Consider the following 23871-nt stretch of genomic DNA (forward strand, 5'->3'; position numbering starts at 1 on the left):
AGGTCTTGTTAGTGGTATAATTTACCACAATTCGCCTTTTTCTTGTAATCTAAATAATAAAAATATGTAGACTTCGTAAATCACGATCTAACTCAAGAACGGATCAGCAGATCGGCGTGAAAATTTGTATGTAGGGGTTTTTGGGGCCAAAAAAGATAATTATGCTGGTTTGAGACCCCTTCCATCTCTGGAAGGGAGGGCTCCCATACAATGAAACACAAATGTATGCATAGTTCAAGAAAAAAGCACAGGTAGTGATACATGAAGTTGTGAAACTTTGACCGCTTTGAGGCACTTGTTTCCGATGCCCGGACTTTTTTTCGAGAAGACAAAACATTTGAGCCCTACCGCTAAACGATATTCGAAGTTCAATTTTTTTTCATACATCTCATTGGCAATCTATTGAGTATACAGTCTCCGCACTCTGGTTTCTACAAGCTGAACAGCAATCTGATCGTGATTCACGAGTTTGGTGTTTTGAGTTATAGAAATATTTTCGCGATTTTCTGCGGTAATTTTTAAAGTTGGATCGGATCGAAAGTAAAGACTGAGTACCTTAGGTTAGTGCCTCTACCTCCTCGTTTACCCTCAGTTTAGAACCCTGACCCGCCCTGAGGCCAGGCAAGTTGTCCTCTTCGAGGTGGCGCTTAAGCCACTTGCTTGCAGATACGGGGAACGCTACATGTGCTGGGGAAGAAAGGCAAGAATTGGTTCCTCGGTATGAGTTAGATAAATCAGACAATCCATATTATTAACCTCTTTTTCAATAGTGTATCTCAATCAAGTGGTTTGTTTCGTTACAAAAGCTCAAAAGTAAATGAATTTCTGATCGATTCATGCCGAAACCTCGATAATATGATAGAAAACACCCAGATATACGTTAGTCCAACGACAAAATGTCTCTGAGTTAGCGGGAATAGTTGTGTAAACTAGATTCTTAGAAGCCTACCTTCGAGTAGGTAGCCTAAATAAAGCGACTCCGAGATGGCTGGAATCGTCGTGTTGACTAGATTCCAAAAAGCCTAGATTGGCTATATTTAAAAAAAAAAACATTTCCGGTGATTCTGAAACAACATCTATGTTTGATTTACGCTCGCCATCTTTCATACATCACTGAGGAGGTTATTTGCATAGTAATTAGATACATGTGTGAGTGTAACTACTGCTGCGCAGCCTCTAGTTAGTATCAATTGTGAGGCAGCGCATTACAACAATCGAGCACATAGAGTGAACTAAACACACAATTTTACATCGTAATTGATGCACATTACAGGATTTGTACGCGGTAAATGATGTTAACCTACAATGCATTTAAAAAATTCATCATCTAGATGAATCATGTACGGAAATGTTATGTTCATTGATGTGGATTTACATTAACGCTGTAAATTTAAATCCAGGAAGAGAAGAGATTACTTGTTGAAATTCGTTTTCTAGTGAGTTCTAGTGTTTAGGTCGTTCAAAGGTGCAAGTAAAAATTTAGGCGGTAATGTTTTCACTTTTTTAAGGATTCGCTCAACGTATTTTCATATAGTTAAATTGGAAAACAAAAAGAGTTGTGTTAATCGTTACTAAAAGAAGCAGTACCTTATAATTTTGCTTCGTCACCAGTACCACAAGTTCCTCGGCAAGATACAACAGCAATATTGATTTGCATATATGAATCAAAATTTATTTGGAAATTCATTTTTGAAGCTACTTTCGAATTATCATGTTACGTGTTACGGATACGACCATTCAACAAGTAGTTGAAACTCTAGCTGAAGCACTAGCACTACACGATCTCTTAACAGAAATTTTCTGCTGTCAGCAACACTAATAACGAATTTTCTTGTTTTACACCATTGTAAACTGATTTACTACCATTTTGAACAATGCACTGGAATAGAAGCAAAATGGAAAACTACTGTCTAATAAACAGTTTTTTTAAAACGTGACCAGAAAATTTACATCTTCGTGCGCAATGTTCGTATTTTTCCTAAAAAAGAATAACGCGCAACGCAGCCCAACTTTTTTTACTTTCTTTCATAATACCGTGTGCATGGCCCCACCCACTTGCTGCAATAGTCCTCTCCGTTAGTATTTAAGACAATAGCACGGGTTTATTTTAGTGATGGAAAATATCGCCCAAAACGGACATCGATAACAATCGATAATTCCGGGGCTTTTATCGATATTATCGATAAGTATCGATAATTTGACGGCTAACGTTTGCGGTAAAAAAAATTTTTTCAGATGGCGATGAAAAAAAACTATTTCAGATGGTGATGAAAAAAAACTATGACAGATAATTGAGTTGGATAAATTTCCCATGGAAGGTCATCATGTTAGCTTCCTCACAAAAAAATATTACGTCCTTGCGTGCAGCGTTCCGGCAGTCAACCGGAACATTCGCCATGGCTCTTTCTTCGTTTTTTTTATTAATTCCCCCTCCGTTTTCGCGACAAAATTGTTGGAATAGGTCTTGCGCTTCAAGTTTGTCCAGAAATTCTCGATGGGAAGTAGGTGGGGGACATTGGGCGGATTCGCCGACTTCGGTACCACATCGATATTCAGCCGCCCCATCCCCTCCAACGATCGCTTCGAGTAGTTGACCTACGTCAAATTTGGCCAGAACACACCGTGTCTTCGCGCTTATGGTATTTCTTGATGAACGTCGCAACTTCTGTCAGACACTTCATACTATAAATTTCCCCGTTCACGGCCGGCCCGGAGCGAAAGAAAAGCAACTTTAACATCCCTTACTCGCTGATTGTCAGCCACAGCCGCACCTTCTTTGGGAGTTTGGTCTGTGAAATAAACTTTACCTCGGTGCTCACTTCCTTCGTGGGGAAGGTAAAATACGAAGAGCCCTGCTAGTCGTTGCCATCCAGGGTGAGATAGGTCTAGTCGTCCAATACCACTGCCGCTTCGCGATTCGCCGGGAAAATCGACTTGACCATGTTATTCAACCGCTGTCGCTGCGTCATTGCCTGCAGCTCCGAGACCAGTGGACGGGACTGCCGCTTCCTGCATGTATGTCCATGTTCTCTAGATGCTTTTTCACTGTTTTAGAGCATACACCAACCTCTCGGCCGAGTGCACGCAGCGATATAGCCACTTTTCCCTCGGTCTTCCTCTTCAGCATCCTTTGAAGCTTCTTGTCGCGCAGGGTCGTTGGTCGTCCGGAACCGGGCTTTCTTTCGATGCTCTGATCGTTGTCCAATAGTGTCAAGATGTTGTAGATGCCAGAACCGGCATACCCGGCGTCCACAGAGTGCCGCACGATGTCCGTTTTTGACGCGGCGGGGTACCGTTTTTTGAACGCGCACACTTCTGAACGGAGTAGCTTGACTTTTTTCGTTATCACAGTTAGAGTTTGACTGATAGAGCTGTCAAATTTTTTTTTGCTAGCTCATGGGTTACTATGATTGATGATGCTTGAGTAGTTTCGTCAGTGCGATTAAAGGTAAGCCCATGAAAAATCGGCATTTTTTGTCCATTTTTTTACCGCAAACGTTATTCGACAAATGCAATTTTGCTATATAAATTTGTGTAAAAACAGAGACAGTGATGGCCCAAACAGAATGGATACGTTTGCGTTGCGTTGACGTCAATGTGACAGTGAATGTATGAGCTAACTGTCAAATTGCCGCAAACGCATCCGCAACGTATCCATTGTGTTAAGGCTTTGAATGACAAATTTTACGATACTGCGAATGAAAATTCAAACAACCGAACAAGTTAACCAGTTTATTTTGGAAAGTCTTCGGGTTTAACGCCGGGAGTGCTTTCTAGGGAGTAGTTTCAAGCCGAAGTTCATTTTGAATGTTGTATAATTAGGGAAATAATTGAAGCAGGCAAAATTCTGTCAATTTTCAAATGGCCAAAACTTCACGAAAAATGAAACAATTCTGACAAAACAGGTTTCATTTTACTGGAAAACTGTCCTAGTTTTCTAGTATTACTTGAGAACTGGACGTGACCAAGGGTCACTGGAAATGTTTCGGATTTCCGGAGTGTGCGCCAAAGTGTACACAGCGTTGCAAATCGAGCGAGAAGCAAAACCTTTCTTCTCCTTTCTGCTTGAGAACGAAACATATGTTACACTTCTCGAGTCTTTGGAGATACTCTTTCTTCTTCATGCATTGAGTAGCAGCAAGCACGCAGCATTTACGAAAAAATATGACAGCTGTCATAATTTTTTAAACCGAGCACTCAGTGGTGCCGTTCTCGGCAAAAATTACCGAGACCCGGTAATAAATTTTAAGTGTGTAGCAGAATTCAATCGAACATTGTGGGTGTGTAGGTCTTGTTAAACCAAGCAACTTTGCAAACTTGCGTTTGAAAATTTATATGGATTAACATTTAAAAAGGTCAGATTATTCTCAAGCGGATTTTCTCTAAAAGGTTATTTATGCAGATTTTCAAATTAACGTGGTTTTTTACGCGAATTGAAATCCGAAACATTTTCGGTGTAGGTTGGTCACACCAAGTTCCCAAGTAATACTAATATAATACTGTTTTCCAGTGAAATGAAACCGGTTATTAAAATTGATTCATTTTTCGTAAAGTTCTGGCCATTTAAAATTCAATTACTTTGTCTACCCTAGGATATTTTTTGGCGCAATAATTTCGTTGATTTGGATTTCTAGTGGAACTAAAAGTTGTTTGTTGGGTAACAGATACTTTAAGCATTTTATTACAATTTCGTATCATTGCTTTTTATGAGATGGTGCAAAAAGTTTGGATATTTTTTTAAAGTTCTCCAGTACTAAGTTGTCGAATCCATCTGTTCTTAGGAAACTAAAATCTATAAATACCTTATTAGTTACCATTATTTCTCAGGAACTCAGTGACACCCGGGGCTAAAGGTTCGCCCGCACCACCCCCAACAATGCTAAATCTAATCTAATCGAATAGCAGCACCCAACAAATACCTAGCGGCAGAAGCAACTCCTGGGGTAGGGTAGGTGAGGTCTCCTTCTTTTGGGTCTCCTCCAGTAACCAGCCACACTGACTTGTGTCCACCCGTATAATATCGATAATTATCGCTAACGTCAAAAAATTAACGATAATATCGATGACCATTATTTATCGATATTATCGATAAGTATCGATAAGTTTCCCATCACTAGTTTATTTCATCACACCATGATTCTTTCGGCCACTGACTTTCGCATTTATTCGTTGAACGTCGAAGAAGACGCATAGCCAATCCTAAGGCTGCTAACATCTCGGCCAGTAGCCGTAAATTATGCGGGTCGGTACAGGAGTACCTACCGATCAGGCAACTGCTGTGTACCTTGCTGCAAAAATGTCGGTCCACTTTCAAATGCTTGAAACTCGGTCTTTTTCTAATTAATTTCTATCATTTTTACAGCAATCCATTGGATTGCTGTGCGTTTACAGAGACGTGAATGAACGTCGAAATCTTCCAATTGTAATACAACTTTGCTGGGGATGAGTGGTCCTCGTGGTTCTGTGGTTAGCGATGTCGGTCGGTTAGCTCACCAACACGGCTGTGATACCGGGTTCGAACTTCAATCGGATCGAGGATCTTCTCGAGCTGGAAATTTTCTCGACTCAGCACTGGGGCACGGTGTATCGTTGTACTTATCCTACAACATGCAAAATGTGCCGAAAACAATATCGATAACGAATTCTCCCAACTAACCAAGTTGAACGAGACCGATATTGTTTGTTGCTGAGGATGAGCGAAGTGAGCTCTTGTGTGTCAAAAAGGGTAATATTTTGAAAAATAAAAATTTGCTGATAATAATTTTAGTTTGTATGCAGTTAGGAACGCTTTTAGATGAGAGAGTGACATATTCGCCAGGCCCTATGTTAGCTGCAATAGGTAACTATTGTTACTCTCGTGGTAATTGTGTATATGTTAGGGCATGTTAAACTGCGTATTTGTGTTTATACTTGCCTATTTGTGTATAAAGTATTTTTCTCATGATGATGGATAAGCAATACTGATACGTATAACAAATATGCAGAAGAAACACCAAATACGACATAATGAATCCAAGAGCCGTTCAATCGTGCATAATTTTATGTATAAAAAAGTAGGAGGGTGGTATTCAAGACACGACCGCATGACGTTGGACTACGGTATTCTTATATTCCATTAAAACAAATAATAGAGAGAATTGCAACTCTAGTATTTGCTGCAATTTTATCTAACAGTGCATTTCTGGATGCTGAGACGTTAAAACGTTATAAATAATAATATATACTAAAAGAATGGATATCTTTTATTTAATCGCTGTCATTTCATACATATTCGAATCAACCCTTTGTTCGCTGCACTACCAAGACAATCATTTAATTGAGCGAATTGGTAAAATTTTCCTATCTAGGCAAAAAGCAAACTTTACGAAACTATCTGAAATTGGAGCCCAGAACGATTCAACCGAAAATTTTAAATTTGAAAATTGTTTGACATTTAATCGATAAAACTCATGCTAGGTTAGTTCCAGCCCAGCATATAACTTCATGTATTTGAAAAAAAAAAACGTTTGGTTCAATAACTCAATATAGCAAGAGCTAAATCACACGTTTTTCGGTAGTTGTTATCAAGGTTTGGGCGAGTGACAGGAAAATATCTTAACTTCTTCAGTTGTGATTTAGAGCATTTCTAATTGTTTTGTTATTTTTCACGATAGCGACAAGTTTGTTTCTTTCTCTGTGTGCGAGAAACAAAATCAAAACCGCGCACCGAGAAACAAAAACGAAAATTTAATGAATGCTCATTGAGAAAACTTGCAACTCTTTTTACCAATAACTTATGATACTCAAAAGAACCCGTTTTGATCTAAATCAAATTTCTGGTAAATAAGTGTTGATCATTCATAGGTAGTAATTTTTCCTCGATGAATAAAGACTGGCTGAAGAAGTTAGAATCGCTGCTGTAAAATCAAATTCACAACGGTGTTGGTTAAGACGTTTTAATATTTTCAATGACAATAATAATCTTCGATAAACACCCGCTATAGTTATTCACACACATGCTATAACTATCTAAACACGCGTTAAAACTATTCATACACACGCTGTAGCTATAGCTATCCATACACACGCTATTCCTTTCCATACATCCGATACAACTATCTAAACACACGCATAAGCTATCCAACCATGTGCTATTACTATCCATACATACGCTATAACTAATCATTACACACGCAGCAGCTATCCACACACAAGCTATAACTATCCGTACACACGCTGAAGATATACACGCAATAGCCATAATATGCTACACATGCTAGTGTCTTACACACGCTATAGCTAGCCATACACACGCAACAGCGCCATCCCTATCATCGCAAATGTCATAGCAATACAGATGCACATACGCTATATGTGCACACTGCACACACACCCAACGTTTTCACCCAACGATATCTGAATTGGATTACCGCTGGTGGGGTCCAACTCAGATCGAAGGAGCACCGAACTGAATGAAGAAATGCAGCTTCCCACTACCTCCGCCGCTGCTGCCTGATACCACCGCTCTGGTTATGCTGCAGCTCAGTTTGGCCGCTGGAATCAGCCACCGCTGCTGATTATACAAGACCGGCCTGGTGGCCTTTCACTTGTTAACTGATGAGGCCTTCCACTTGCTATGAGACGACACAGGCTATTATATAGCCCAAAGCAAAAATCCATCCGCGAGCAAACAAGAAGCGAGCTTGTGATTGGTTGAATGTGCACGACTTTTAACACAACTTTTAACTAGTTTAGTATCGAAAACATATTTAAATTATTATATGACAATCTTGCGCAATATTTCCCCTATCAATCAAGCCATTGGTGTTTAGAATCTGTTCAGTGGTAATGATAAAAGAAGCATTTTAAAACGGTGTTGAAACACCTGTTGCAGCTACCGAAAGCGAGCTCGTTATTGGTTGAAAGCTGTGAGACTGTTTACAAAGTCAGATCGGTTGTATCCGTTAGTGTCGACTGTGCTTGTGAAGAGAGGTGGTGATTGGTTGCTCGGTATGATTTAGACAATCGATGTGATTTACCAATTTTTCAATAGTGTATCTCGAACAATAGGTTATTTTTGTTACATAAATTCAACCGTAAAAGAATTTCTGATCGGTTGATGCCAAAACCTCGAAATTCTGAAAAGAAATGACTGATATATAAGCGCTCAAAACCTGACCACTTTTCCCTGGTTTTCCCCGGTTGAATTACTAGATTTTCAAATTCAGGTGCCTAACTTCGATATAGACGTTAGTCCAACGTCAAAAAAACAATATCGATGTTTTTGGTATTGATAGGAGAATAACATCATTCGAAGGATCAAGGATTATAGTATGGGAAGTCGTGCGATTCGCATAAGGCTTTATACATTTAATTTTGCAGTAAAACATATACTGGGCTAGTTGAACGTGGCAGATGCTCCGTCATGTCTAATTCTTCGAATCCGTGAAGATGAACGACCTGACGACGATGTTTATATAGCCTAATGAAAAGTTACATGGAAACGCATAGACAAGACTTCGGAAAACATTTGAAAATTGAATAGGGAGGTTCCAAGAATAAAGTTTCAAGATAACAACATTTATTCATGCTGGACTTTTTATAAACAATTTCTGAAAAATGAAATAGCAGAAATAATAGAATCTTAGATTTCAATTCAGGCGAATTTTTTTTGCTGCGTAAATCTTTTACAAGTTATTATCAGTTTTTTACAATTCTCAAACAGTTGCAAATGCAAACTTTGAGAGATTTACTCTTGAGTCTAAAAATTTCCTCCGCCAGTGAAAATATGTATATTTAGTTTACTCATCCAAATTCGTTTGCAAAATGACATTTAAATTAAAAATGATCGATTTAGTTTGTGCGCATTTTTAGATCATTTGGCTGTTACCTAGTACTGGAGACGATGGAGAAATTTTAAGCTCTTTGATGCACACGGATATAAATTTTTCGTTGCATTGCTGTGTGATCATGTCGAAAATTAATCCCGGATTACATGGGGTAGGAATCGCATCTTCATACATACAGAGGAAGTATCGGGTACAATCGGTCGGATCAGGACGTTTTCCCATTTCTACGTTTTCTAGACATGGAGTCTGAGTTTCTTTAATGCATACGGAAACAGATTCTCTGTTGCAAATCTCTGTGATGATATCAAAAATTAATCCCTCTCCACATTGCGACGGAAACGATTCTTCGCCGATACAGAGGAAGAATCAGGTACAATCGGTTGGGTCTGGAATCCTTAAAAGTCCCTCATTTCCTACACATGGATTATCATCCTTTGCCAGAGTGGCAATAATCAATGTTGTCAAAGTCCAGAATGCTGTAATTAAACAGTAATGGAATTATATTTTGCACCTGTGAATTTGAACTTCAGAGTACCTACTTTTATTTTTTTCTATCTCTGTTGGTTAAGTTTGTAACTTTGTCAAAATCCAAATTCGTACTGAATTCGCTGGGACCAAGATTAATCATTTTTATTGGCTAAGCCCATGCTACTCAATCATGAGTCCATTCGGTCAGTGTCGTGCGCTGGATTTCCGTTTTGTAGGGGTTATTGCAAGATTGAATTTTGATACCCTTCTTTAATTTGTGTTCAGTTTTTATGGTTAGAACTTGCACAATTTTTTTAAAGTCTAATGGACGTCACAAAAAAACTACTCAAGCGTCAAGTCAAGTGTAAGCTGAAACCTTACGAGGATAACACGATCCTCCAAATTTTAATGACTTTCCAAACGGACCCAGAAAACATATTCCCACGGGCCGGATAGTCAAACATCTTCCAAATTCCCACGACAAGTGTTGCATATGACATTAGTCACACGCAAACCACTTCTTTCCCACCGAACTAACCCAATTTCTAAAACCTATGTTATTTAGCAAATCCTTATTCTAACATACGATTTCCCACGACAAGTGTCGCATATGACAACTAGCCATACGCAATCCACTTGAGAATTCCCACCAAGCCAGCCAAATTCCTAAAACCCATGTTTCCTCAATAATTCAAAATTACCACACATTGGGTTCTCATGCATGTACATGCAACCACTGGAAAATTAACCAAGTGCATGTGGATATATGAGAACCAAAGAACCTTTTCGATCCCATATTTGCAACACCTCAAAAAACTAACCAAAACATTGCCAGCACAGCCAGCAATGTTTAGATTCCCACGATTCTTTCTCGTCCCCACTTTATCCTTTCGAAATAGAACGAGAGCCGCAAGCAGCTAAGACACTAGCGCAACTTGCGGACATCATGAACATGTGCTATTGCCTACACTCAGGCGTATAGGAATAGCCCGGTAGCAGTGTGAGTTTTATAGCAAGCCACATTACAATTCGATGCTCTGATCCCGCCTATTTTCATATACCGACATACATCAAACTCACATGTAAAGTAGTATTAGGTAAAAGCTAGAAATTAAGAAGTGACTTAGAGTTAAGTAGAGTTTCAATAAATTAATCCCGTTTGGGACGTGGACAAAACTAGTTGTATTTCTTTTATCAAGTGTTCACATGAGACTCTCCATGATTAACCGTGAAAGCAGAAAATCCCACTTGGGACTTAGAAGATGGTGAATGCCTTTAATTGTGCGGTAATAAAAGTACTTATCGGAGCAGTGATAAAAACGAATATATCAGAACTGAATTAGCTGAGGCCGAGATTAATCACTTTTATTGCCTAAGCCTATGCTTATCAAACATGATTCAATTGAGCCAGTGTCGTGCGCTGGATTTCCGTTTGGTGAGCGTTTGAGCAAAATTTAAACATAAGTTTTATAAGGTTATTTCTAGAACAAATCTTTTAAAGTCCTGACTGATGGACCACGGAAAACCTACTCGAGCAATATTTGGCAAAGTTTTCCGGTTTTTGAAGTTGCTTTGAAGTGCTTAGAGAAAAGAGTGCACGTCATAAAAATAATGAAAAAATGGAAAGGCAACACTGCTTTTATAAGTGCACAGTCAATCCTCCATCGATTCGAAAACAAAACCATTTTCAGTGGTGTAATTAGGACTACGGAATCACGTGTGATTGTGGAAGTGAACACTAAAACTGTGCTGCTAAAATTAAGTATAGTGTACAGGCATGAGGTAGTTTGAAAGTGATCTTTCTGTTACTTCCAAAATTGTACTTCATGCATTGGAAGTGACAATTAAAGGTAGCGTCATCTGCTTCCCACATGGAAGCTTGCATAAAAGTTTGTATACATGTGTCACACAGATCATTTTTGAAGTAGAATACTTCTCTCAGGAAGTTCGGCTACATAGGGATGTGAAATGAAAATCTAAAACCGAAAAAAGTGAAAAATATGTCCAATTTCAAATGCTAATAAATCGTTCAGTATTCGATGGATTTCCTTCGTTCTTGCAGCAATAGATTGGAAAATCTTCTAAGATTCTTCCCAAAATAAGATAATTGTAATTTTATTATTCACACTATTGTACTATTGAAAATAGTCAAGCCTTGTCAAAACGAAAAATTCGACCTCTGATTGTTCGTTATATGCTTGCTTCCCAAGCACGGTCGACAGGATCATATACCTTGCAATTCAAAACATGCTATTTGGCCTATATAAGAGCCTGTTTCAGCCGGAGCCGCTCATAATAGTTCTAGATAGCGACAACAGCAGTCGTCCTTCCTTAGCAGCAGCACTAGCCCTGTGGTTGGTCACCACGTCTCAGGAGCAGCGCGGTTTTTCTCATCGTGTGTCGCCAGACAGCCATTATTCCCCCCGTGTTGGGGCAGCATGAAGATTGCCATCAGGAAATCCAATTTTGGAAATCAAAATGCCTTTTTGAAGGCAAATAAACAAGTCATTGGAAGTTAATAATTTTTGTCAACGCAAGCAAGTATTCTGTGTTGCATCCTAGCAATTTAAATTTGTCGCACCCGTCTAATTTACTGAATGTGAAATAGCTTCCACAGTGCATATTGTCCGTGTATCTTAATTCCCCCAATGTTAGGGCAGCTCAAATTATCAAATGATCGCTCTGAACCAGAATGAAGTCACACATATTTTTCAAGTTATATCATTCCACCACGTACGTAAAATAATTCATTCCTATTTTCATCCCTATATAAGAGCCTGTTTCAGCCGGAGCCGCTCATAATAGTTCTAGACAGCGACAAGTCGTCCTTCCTTAGCGGCAGCACTAGCCCTGTGGTTGGTCACCACCAGCGTTGCCAGGTATCCAGATTTAGCTGGATTATCCAGATTTTTGAACATGTATCCAGGTAGACAGATTTGATGTCCAATTATCCAGATTTTTCGAGAATGATCCAGATTTTATTTTCTCTGTTCCGCAAAAAGGTCGTCACTTCAAATTTGGCGCGAAATTTTGCCATTTTGTCACCTCAAATTTTACGTACCCCAAGACTGTTATCCAAAGAATTTCTCTTTCACCCCACGAAATGACTTTCAGATTTTTTTTGCCTTTTCCAGATTTTTGAAAAAAAGGACCTGGCAACGCAGGTCACCACGTCTCAGGAGCAGCGCAGTCTACTCTACAGCTCTACTGATGGCTGTACATTAACCTACAGCTGAGCAAATCGGTTCGCGTCACTTTTCGCATCTATTATGGCAGAGGCCTAATGGGAAAGTTGTATCAGTTTGTTCAGAAGAATATTATTGTCGGTAATATTACAGAGATGCGATTGCGTAAATCCGATTTTGAATTGAACAATTGTTCTTTTGAGAACAAATAACACACTTATTTGAAGAGTTAGTAGCATTTAGTACCAATAGCAGTATAGTGACAGCCTCAGCGGTAGATGCAGATGCAGCCGGTACTTCTCTGAGGCCGATGTAAAGGTAAATGGGAGCAGCACGGCGAAACAGTTCGGGTTATGCTTAGACGCGCGTCATTTTTCGTTGTTGATATTCCCCACATGAAACGACGCGCTTTCGTATGATAGCGGTAGATGCATTTGCCAACACTTCCTCCAGTATAGCCGTGTCTAGTTTTCAATGTGAAAACACCTTTCTCGTTGTGTTGACCGTGCGCCTTAGGCCTCACTATCAATGATAAATTGAACAATTGTCCTTATAAGGACAACAAATGAATTAATGAAGATTTAATTTTGAATTAGAATAATTCTCTCAGGAAGTTCGGCTACTTAGGGATGTAAAATGAAAATCTAAAACTGAAAAAAATGAGAAAAATTTCAAATGCTAATAAATCGGTTAGTTTTCGATGGATTTCCTTCGTTTTTGCAGCAATCGATTAGAAAATCTTCTAAGATTCCTACCAAATGCATGAAATTGCAATTTTATCATTCGAACTATTGTACTATTGAAAACTCTTAAGCCTTGTCAAAACACAAAATTCGACCTCTGATTAGTCGTTATACCGCGCTTTCCCAAGCACGGTCGGCAGAGTCATGGACCTAGTAAATTGGTAATGCATCATTTGGCCTATATAAGAGCTTCATCAGATAATAAACAAACATTTCATCGGATATTAAATTTAACAACTGATATTTGAAGAACACAAATGATTATTTGAAGAGTTAATATTTTCTCGTTTTGCGCTATAATCCAAAGTTAATTATCTTCATCTACATGCATACTCTGACTATTATTACGTGTTTGCGTCGCTTAGTGTTTGGCTACGGTCATGCAGAACGCAAATAACGGCGCGATGTTATTCGGCAAGACGAAATCTGTTGAAATGTTTAGCTCTACTTCGCCTTAAAAAGAGCTGTACATTTCACCACGGTAAGGCGAATCGCATCGCGCCGTCATTTGCGTTCTGCATAACCGTAGCCTTTGTTCCGTTCCCGTTTAATGATGTCGTATTAAATGTGCATATTACAATTCGGCAGCACTTCAACTTCTCATTTGCACAAAATTTAAAAATATCCAATGAACTTCATTCAAAATATCAGACAAAAAGAAATTACAATACTGCCAATGAACGGTCAACGTTTATTTACTAGAAAAAATGACTGACACGCAAGCAGCCAGGTTATCTTTCTTGTAAAAGTATTCTACTTCAACCTTGCGGTCGTGGCTTTGCATACAACCTTCTTGTGATTTTTTTATATAAAAAACATATCGAATGAATAGAAAGTCTGGAAATAATAATAGAATCTATGAGTCTCTAATATTATTTTGAGGCGGGGCTTACCGAATGGAAAATTACTCCAGAATGTACTGCAAGTACTCAGTCATTTTGTTAAGGGACTTTAGAAGGTCGGTAGAGCTAACACCTTCTAGATCCCAAAAGAAAGATGGTTGCAAAAATGAAAGATGATTGCAACTGTCTTTTTTTTTCATAATATCATTGCCAGGCAGTGGGATCTTGTAATAGGTTTCCACACACACGTCATAAAAATTATGAAAAAAGACCAATAATAGTATCACAATATAATACTTAAAATTTATTTAAAAATTCACTTTATTGAAAACTTTTTACCCGATTCATTCATTCATTCGCCTTGGGTTCCACGTCCTTAATGCACAAGGCAACGGACTCCAAGTTGCATGCGTCTATATTCATGTCGAATATCAGATACGGTCCACATTGCGATAGAAATGAATCTTCTCCGATACAGAGGTAGAATCGGCTACAATCGGTCGGGTCTGGAAATCTTCGAACGCCTACATTTCCCACGCATGGATCATCATCCGCTGCCAAAGTGGCAACAATCAGAATTGCTAAAATCCATAATGCTGCAATTTCAAAGTCATGTCATCATAGTTTCTTGCCTTAAAATCCAACATCGGAGTACTTACTTTTCATGTTCACCGGCTGTTTGTTCCGCTTGTAACTTTATCGGAATCAAAATTTGTACTGACCTCACTGCGGCCATGGTCAATTAGTTTTATTGGACCCATACCAATCAATCATGATTGTTTTACACACAAAAGTAACCGAAATCGCTGGTATGCCATGTCGTTCTATCGAAAAGGTTTGTCTTTTAATTGATTGTGTATTTTGCTACTCATCACAAATGCATTTGCATCATGAATTACAGTCAATTTATAATCATTTTACTCTACTGGTGGTCCAATGAAAATACCCATTCAGTCGACACCATTTTCGCGTATCAGTATCAGACAGGTGCTAAGCCTAATAAATGCAATACTGATTAGTACTATTGCTCAGCTATAAAAAAAATCGGTAGCCTATCTGGGAGTTGTTAGTTGATAACAAAACCATGCAGACGGTACACTGCTACAACATTTTTATTTAAAAATTTCAAAATAATTCATGTCGTCTTGAAAGTGATGCGTAACTTTGGTATACAGGGTACGGTGACACGTGCAAGTTGATCAGATCAGATATTCCCATGTTCCAATGTTTAAACTGGATACTTCTAGTTTTTTGGATGATTCAGTTAAACAATTGAGTCTCGAAATATTCCAGTTTTCTTAATGTTTTCCTGCTGTGTTAAGATTCATTATTAACTCAAGTTCCGTTGTTTTTTTTGCTTCTTGAAATTATTTAAGCCTATAAAACTTGGAAAAATTGCATGGTATACTACCGTTCCAAGCATAGTTGTCCCATGTTCTACACAAATCTTATGCACGCCGGACAATTATGCGTAGTTATTACCTGTGATTCAGCAACGAAAAGGATAAACCAAAAATCGGGACCTTTAACGGCTAGTCATCACTACGAAACACTTTTGAGGCCACAATCGTTAGTTGACGCAAACCACTGCCAGACAGAGGAAGTCGATTTCGTATCAATTAATCACATTCGACTATCACAGTTACTCGAGTTACCAGATCCCATCATTTATTGTTACCTGTCAGTGAGAAATTCAAATAATTCCACCAACACGGACTTTGTTTTTAGCTGGCATAGAATTCGTTGGCGTGTTTACTCTTTCAAAAATATGCTTCGTTTAAATTATATTTCGAATATTCATCAATCATTGCACGACAGTCCAAGAGCTCAAATATAATTAATTCATAGATGCTTTATTCACTACCATCGGATGCACATTTTTGATATCTAACGTTACTGATTTCCGTGATTATTCGAAAAAAAAAGTACTAAAATTTATAATCGTCGTCTGCAGCTTGCCGGGGCTCATCCGGACGGACACTGCACATTGAATGGGTGATCACAGTATTTTCGGTCCTGATTCCAGTACTGGTTCGGGGGACACTCGAGCACAAAGAGTGTTCCGAAGAAACAACGGAAGAACATATTGCAGTTCGGGTGAGGGGCATAGAACGTCTGATCCAGAGGGCAGTGTGGTTCTGGGCCTGGTGGTAATGTTGTGGTAGGCGCTGACGTTGGGGCGGGAGTGGTAGTTGTTATCGGAGCGGGAGTAGTGGTTGTTACCGGAGCGGGAGTGGTGGTTGTTGCGGGGGGCGCTGTGGGGATTGTTGTTGTTGGTGTTGTTGTTGTTGTTGTTGGTTCTGGAGTAGGAGCTGTAGCTATCGTTGTTGTTGCTGGAGTTGTTACTGTAGTAGGTGCTGGTTCAGGTGTAGGTGCTTCTGGGGCAAGCGTTGTTGATCCAGTGGGAGCCTCTGGAACTCCAGTTGTGTCATCATCTGTAGCTGTTGTGGTGTCACCTGGTACTGAAGGTGTTGGAGGAGTCTCAATATCCTTAATGCATACGGAAACAGATTCATCATTGCATTGTTCTGTGATCACGTCAAAAATCATATCCACTCCACATTGCGAGGGAAACGATTCTTCCCCGATACAGAGGTAGAATCGGGTACAATCAGTCGAATCAGGAAATCTTCGAATTCCTTCATTACCTAAACATGGATTATCTTCCTCTGCTAAAGTGACAGCTATGAAAGCTGCCAAAAGCCATAATACTGCGGAACAAAATTTTTGCGAATTTATTATTACCTAAAGAACAATCATGTAACAAAGCACTAACTTTTCATTGTGATCTGCGGCTATTTGTTTGGCTTGTAACTTTATTGAAATCCAAATTCGTACTGACCTCGCTGAGGCCATGGTTAATCGCTTATATTGGCTGATTCAGTACTTATCAATCATGATTACCTTCAAGGTAAAACGTATTCAGAACCGCAGTAATGCGATTTTATAACATGTACAATTACATTTTTTTGGTACCTACCAGACAGGGAACACATCAGCAATAAAAATAGACTAACAGTGGCATCATAGATCGTATCATTAATAAGAATAGCTTCGATTCGAATGATAAAATTTAACAGACAGTTATGGATGATAATTCTGAACCTCTTTAAAGCGAAGACATTTGTTTGTTAGAATGCATCTTTGAACTTCGCTTGAAGCTCTCCTAAAAGTCTCTTCCCAACACGTGTCTCTTGAAAATACCCATTCAACCGACACCTCTTCAGTATCAACAACAGAGAACAGGTGTTGTGCCGCATACACTGATTAGCTTATTAGCCACAATGTGGTAGCCTATCAGGAATGGGTGTGATTCAAATTGATAACGCAAAATCAGTGACTATTCAGTTCCGGAAAATAAACCCACAGCTATGGATTTTTTTTTTTTTGCAAGTGTCTCAAGCAGGGTTGATATTTGTAGACACTCTTGAGTGAAAGTCAAAAAAGCATCCATAAACGTTATTTTTTTACAATCCTTTCAGAGCTCTCCCTTCCCGCTTTTTGCATGGAAGTGAACTGTCAAAACACCTCATCATATTTCATGTGACGAAAGCAAGACAACAAAATCAGTTTATCAGTTAACGAAGATTGTCAAGGCATCGGTCAGTGTCAGTGAAAAAGTGTTTCGGTGAGGTTCATTTTGGTTGAGCGGACTGTTTGTTTTTCTTTTTCGCTTTGAAGTGAAGATCATTTGGTTGGATTTGTCGTCAAATTTTATTCCGTAACCGTGAACGATGCACGCGATCTATTTCACATGAGTATAACAGCACGTTACTAGGACGAAAATCTAGTGTATCTGAAAGAGTGCTGCGATCATTGGAAGTGAAAATTGAAAATGATTGGCTGTAATTTTCGAAGAATTTTGCTGGGGAAAATGACTTTTATCAGCACTGGTCTCAAGAAGTGATCGACATCGGAACGACAAGATAAGTGTGGCTCGTTTCGGTAGCGAATTGGAACGAGCCTCCAAAGTCCGCTTTTAGTTCGGAGCGATCTCCGGTCCAAAATTTAGTACCGTAAAACGGGGTAACATTGATCTTTTTTTCACTTTTTCGTGAGTATTTATTATTTTGCAACTGAAATTACAGGTTCCATATTTTTAGAACCTATACTGACATCCTCAGAACTTGAGAAGTTAGTTTTTAAAGCACTTCGAAAACTTGAACATTAAAAACATATATTTTTCGTCGTTGTTTCAATTTTCCATATTTGGGGTAATTTTGATCTGTACTGACTTGTATGTACTGCGAGTCATTTTTATGCCATATGTAATTTTACCTTTCGTTGATGAAAAACAGTGATGCCAGAAGTATTTTGTAAGTCAGCAATCGTTGTAAAATGTTTGTGTTTAGAAAACGTATGTTGATCATATATGCAAGGGCTTTCCAACAACGGTAGTATCAATAGGCCAGCTCTAGCCTCTTACGTTCTATTCGTAGGCCAGAATGATGTCTTGGCTATAGCATAAAACTGGACTTTCTTAACAAATATAAATTAATTAACTGTAAATGTAATAAATTTGATTAAAATTTTTTCTAGTTGATTGAGAAAATTAAATAACGGATTTAAAAAACATGTCAACGAATACGAAATGTTCAATATTCGACTAGTATAAAGTGCTTTTTTTGGCACTTACTGAGAGTAAAAAACTTAACAATCAAATTAATTCTAAAATTTGGTTATCAAAACAATAAAAAATTTCAACCAACTCAATATGGTTCAGACCCCTAATGACACAAGACTAACATGTTATACTCAAATTTAGCAAAAGTAATCAAAATTTCAACTATTCATGAGAAGGGTAAAACTGTTCAATGTTACCCCGTTTTACGGTACGCACTTTGGAAAGGCAAATTTGCCCGCGATTTTAGGCACTGAAAAGCAAAGCCTTGGTTCTACCTTACGATTTGGATCTTCTGTTCATTCAACATAGACTTCGCTTCGCGGCCAACTGTTTGGTGTATAGGACAATTGCGGGACTAGCACTACGATCCTACTGACACTCACAGTCTCTACCGAGCCGAGACTCGAACCTACGACGACTGGCTTGTTAGGCCAGCATCGTACCTCGAGACCAGCTGGGAGCGTGTACAATTACAAATTACTCTGATTTTGGATACTCCTGTAAGAGCGTGTACCTAACATGACAACTGCTACTCAATAGCGCTGAATATCTTTTACATTAATTTGTTGCCAACATCGTACTTCGAGACCAGCTGGGAAGGATGCAGTCTATTCTGGTCTTGTTGAAAGACGTAATGATCCTTTCGTAGAGGTCCCGAAGTGTCGGTGCCACAACCTTCTCCGGAACCTCGGCAATACTTTGTTGAACTTTGTCGAAGGCAATATACTTCTAACTACCTGTTTAAATGAACTATTGTGGAGTTTTCATTGTAATGCCCTTTAAATATATTTTTTAACATAACTTTTTATAAAAATTTTTTTATATTCCAAAATGAGAAAAGAAAACTTCGTTTCTCACTGTTGAATGAATTGATTAAAAAATAACAACTTCTATAAAATGGCGAATAAAGAATAGAATGACTCTTCTGAAGAGTCATTCTATTCTTTATTCTAGGCTCTAAAATCAATTTTTTTGGGTCAAAATAATTTCGATCACATTTTTGCAATTTTAATGTAGGATAACTGATGGTTTGATTACCAGTTTTATATTGGTGCAGGCTCTCCCCAAAACATACTGTATTGAAATTGTTATATTAACAACGCTATGTTGTAAGAAAACATCAAAATGCGTTCAAAATAGTGCTTCTTTTGAACATTTTTCCTTCAAAATTTTGTGTTTCACATTCATTTGAACTTGGAGAGGATGTTTATAGTAGAGTTTATTTTAGTTTTCAAATGGAGTCAATAGAGTTGTTCTATAGACTGTTCCGAAAATTATAAATACATCTTCTTTCTTGAATAAAACAAAAAATACAGGCTTTTTCGGGTCATTTTATTCTGAAATATAGATAATAAGTGTTTTCTTTCCAGTTTCATTTTAAGTTGGGATTATTTTTCGTAGGATACGCGAGTTCTCTTAACACTACTCAAAAGCTTTTGCACAATGTGTTCTCCGACCATTTTTACCACTTTAAGCCAATCTTTTTTAAATTTTTCAACGTTGTCCGCTGGTTTGAAATATTTCCTCAGCTTTGCCTTTGTTAAAGCCCAAAAAGTTTCAATAGGGCGAATTTCAGGGCAGTTTGGAGGATTCATCTCCTTTGGGACACATGTGACATTATTTGTTTCATACCACCCTAGTGCATCCTTAGAGTAATGGCAGAAAGCAAGATCGGGCCAAAAGATTGGAGGATTGTTATGCTGCTTAACCATGGGTAACAACCTTTTCTGCAATCACTCTTTCACGTAAATTTTACCATTCATTGCGTCATTCGTAATGAATGGACGAGATATTTTCCCACATTCACAAATGGCCTGCCAAACCATTACCTTCTTGCCGAATTTTTCGGTGTAAATGGCTTTCACTGGTCCAGGGACATCCTTTCCCTTCGATGATGTATAAAATTGCGGTACTGGCAGAGTCTTATAGTCCAGTTTTATGTAGGTTTCGTCATCCATGATAACACACCCCATTTTTTCGGTCAGAAGTTTGTCATAAAGCTTCCGAGCTCTCGGTTTCACAGATTCAGCTTGTTTTGGATTTCGTTTTGGCTGCTTTTGCTTCCGACGGATCTGCAGACCCATTCTTCCCTTGGCACGCATAACGTTACTCGCCGAGGTTTCAAGCTTTCTCGCCACATCTCGTACTGATACTGAAGGATGCCGCTTGTAGTATCCCTTAACCTTTTTGTCCATTGTGGGATCAACAGGCCCGGGTTTTCTACCACGTCTTGGGGCATCAGTAAATGTGCACTCTTCACAATACTTCCGCAATGCGGTTTGAACTGCTCCGACACTTATACCTTCTTCTCTGGCTAATTTTCTTATAGAAAGACCACTCACGGTGCCCCATTTGTGCACAATTCGCTTTCTTTGCTCGGGAGAAAGGCCACGCATTTTCAAAATTTCGCACTAAATGTTAGAAAAAATGACAGCATCTGTTTCTTTTGGATGTAAACAACAGGACGCAGCCAACGTTTAATTGAATACTGCACGTTATTTAAAATGACGGTTGATCGTAACTGTATTTATAATTATCGGAACGGTCTATAACTAGTAAACATATAATGTGTGAGAGCCACTTTAACCCTCTAGTGCCCAACGCCGTCTTTTGGCGGGCTTCAGTCAAACCTTCAAAAAGCTTTATTAAATACTTAAAAATCTTGGGCACTAGAGGGTTAAGGAAACGTATTCAAGAAACTTATGAGTCGAATAACTCTTAGTGCATTTACATTAGAACATATGCGTAGAAGAGTAATTTCATGAAATAAAGCCCTCTATCAGTCCCTGAAATATTTCAAATGATGAATCAAACACGCTCCAAATATATACTTTTCATATATTTACTTTGTTTCTTTTCAAGAATTTCTAATAAAAATACATCGACGTGTTGATGGAGTATTCGATGAATTCACCACACTTGACACTGAAGATGAACTAGAAAAAAGTTCTATCGGTTTTTTTCAACGAAGATCCGTCAATTAACACGAACGTGACAAACAATATGTCCTTCATTCGAAAACTTAAAAAATTAGAAATGAGAGATAAGATATCAATTATCGATACTATAAATTCAGGACCATCTAAAAGTAAGGACAAACAAAACCACTTCGATCTACTTAAATACTGGGAAGTTAAAAAATATACCAACCCAGATCTCTACAAAATTGCGATGATCGTTTTATCAAGCTCAGTTTCACAAGTTTCCGTAGAACGCGCTTTCAGTGCTCTGAAACTGATGCTATCGGGTAGAAGGATAAATTTGTCAGCCGAATCAGTTGCCAATTCGCTTTTGCTGAAGCTTAACCCGGACCTTTTGCCTCAAATAACACAACCATAACCATTCTCAACTTTCAAACCTATATATCCGAAATTTTACTTTTATTAAAACAACAAAATCTCCTACATCAAAATTGATTACAATTAGACCAACCCAATTTATTACGTGGTTTATTTACTCAAAGGTAGACTGATATGCGATTATGGGCAGAAAATTAGAGAAAAGAGAAGTGCGGAAAGTTAAATGAAGTCATCGAGAAAACAGAGACTGATCGACCAGATTCGTAACTTCCTAAAGAAACAGCCTGCAACCGACCTAAATGATAGAAAGAAAAAGGAGACTACAGACGTCGGTGTCGGGGCCCCGAATACAAAACAGTGAAGAGACGAGGTAGGAAATAAAAGAGTGGAAGTGCATTGCTGGCTCTAACGGCCGGCCGGCTCGTTACAAAAAGAAACAACTTTGATTCATAAACTGACGAGTATTGATGATAAAGATGTTTTCGGAACCAATACGGTTTGTTTAATAGGTATGGGAATAGTGTCATCGGCGGATTTATAGTTAATTATTTTTTTCTTTCAAAAAAACTGTAATGAACTGTTTATTCTGACAAGTTTTATTTTGTTGCTCAAAAAGTTCAATCAACTATCAATATTATGTAATTTTCTTACAAAAAAGTTTAGATTAAAAAAATGTGAATTTTTTAAGATAGAGTATCGAACATCTAAATCGGCATAAAACTGCCACAGAAAAGCAGGCGAAGAAAACCACTGCTTAAGACTCCTCAATACCCTGAATTATTTAAAATTGTATTTCTATTTTTTTTTGTCTTACAGTATATATTTTTTCTGTCTGACAGTGTACATCTCTTCGATGCGCGAATGTTATTTTTTTCTGTGTGCGAATACCGACGGGTGTTCTACATTCACGAGCGAAAGCCTACTGCGACGTACACGCGAACGATTTTATTCGTTAATATTCGTATTGACCGTTTTGCCGAAGACGTCACACACAGTGAAAAAAAATTACATTTTTCTAAATGCACATAAATGGAGCATTAGAAACCATGTAATATTCCGTGTGGCATTATATTCACATGCAATGTAAATGAATATATTGTTAATTTGCATGCATATTTATATTCAAAGCTTTGAGTTTACATCACTCAACGTACAAATTTACATGGTTTAAAACGGTTCTGTACTGTGCATTATTAACGGTGTGAAACTTTATGTGCTAGAAACTGATATGTGCATTCATTTGTATTAGCTGTAAATTTCATTTTTTGGTACTGTGCAGTGACAGTGGTGCAAGTACTTATTTAAAAAAAAATAGTATCGAGCCAATACTAATCATTCAAAAGCACATAGTGTCCCCTTTAGTATGCTAGCAAAATTGGAATCATCTATCGGCAGGTCTAGAACATTTTTGTTTCAGACTTTTTTGTGCAAATGGAAAGCTACTGAAATGGGAATATATAATGTTTTTCCGAACTATGAAAAGTTATTAAGGTTCTCCAATCGTACTGAAACTTTCAGGGTTTGTTTTTTTTACATATAACTAGCTTCAGGGTTTTTTTTTACATATAACTAGCTGAGCTGGCAAACTTCGTCCCGGATATTTTAGTGTTTCATTTAATAATTATAAACATTTCAAATTTATTGATTCGCGGTTGCGATTTGTTCATATCGTTTGAAATGATTGGTTTTATCGGAATGATAACATCCTCGACTTTTGGCTTTTGTACATCACCTCTATTCCGGAGTTGGTCTTGAGGTACGATTACGATATTTGAGTTTTATTTGTTTGGAATCCTTCCCCAACAGAAAAGGGAGGAGTGTCGAACCAATATGGACATATTTGTTACTTCTAAAAACATCCACATGCCAAATTTGGCTCCAT

General features: G+C 38.2%; 2 protein-coding genes across 3 annotated transcripts in view; both read right to left on the bottom strand.

Moving 5' to 3' along the window:
• The window catches only part of LOC129727275 (dual specificity protein phosphatase 3), a 150013-nt gene that overhangs the window by 97191 nt on the left and 28951 nt on the right, over positions 1 to 23871 (bottom strand). The window lies entirely within an intron of this gene.
• LOC129727274 (mucin-2-like) lies at positions 15894 to 16958 on the bottom strand. Its single transcript, XM_055684943.1, has 2 exons — positions 16843 to 16958; positions 15894 to 16777 (listed from the first exon to the last, which is right to left on the bottom strand). Exons 1-2 carry the CDS (start codon positions 16847 to 16849, stop codon positions 16032 to 16034), a joined length of 753 nt encoding a protein of 250 aa, XP_055540918.1. The 5' UTR covers positions 16850 to 16958; the 3' UTR covers positions 15894 to 16031.

The sequence above is a fragment of the Wyeomyia smithii genome, chromosome 3, assembly GCF_029784165.1.
Source record: "Wyeomyia smithii strain HCP4-BCI-WySm-NY-G18 chromosome 3, ASM2978416v1, whole genome shotgun sequence".
Lineage (NCBI taxonomy): Eukaryota > Metazoa > Arthropoda > Insecta > Diptera > Culicidae > Wyeomyia > Wyeomyia smithii.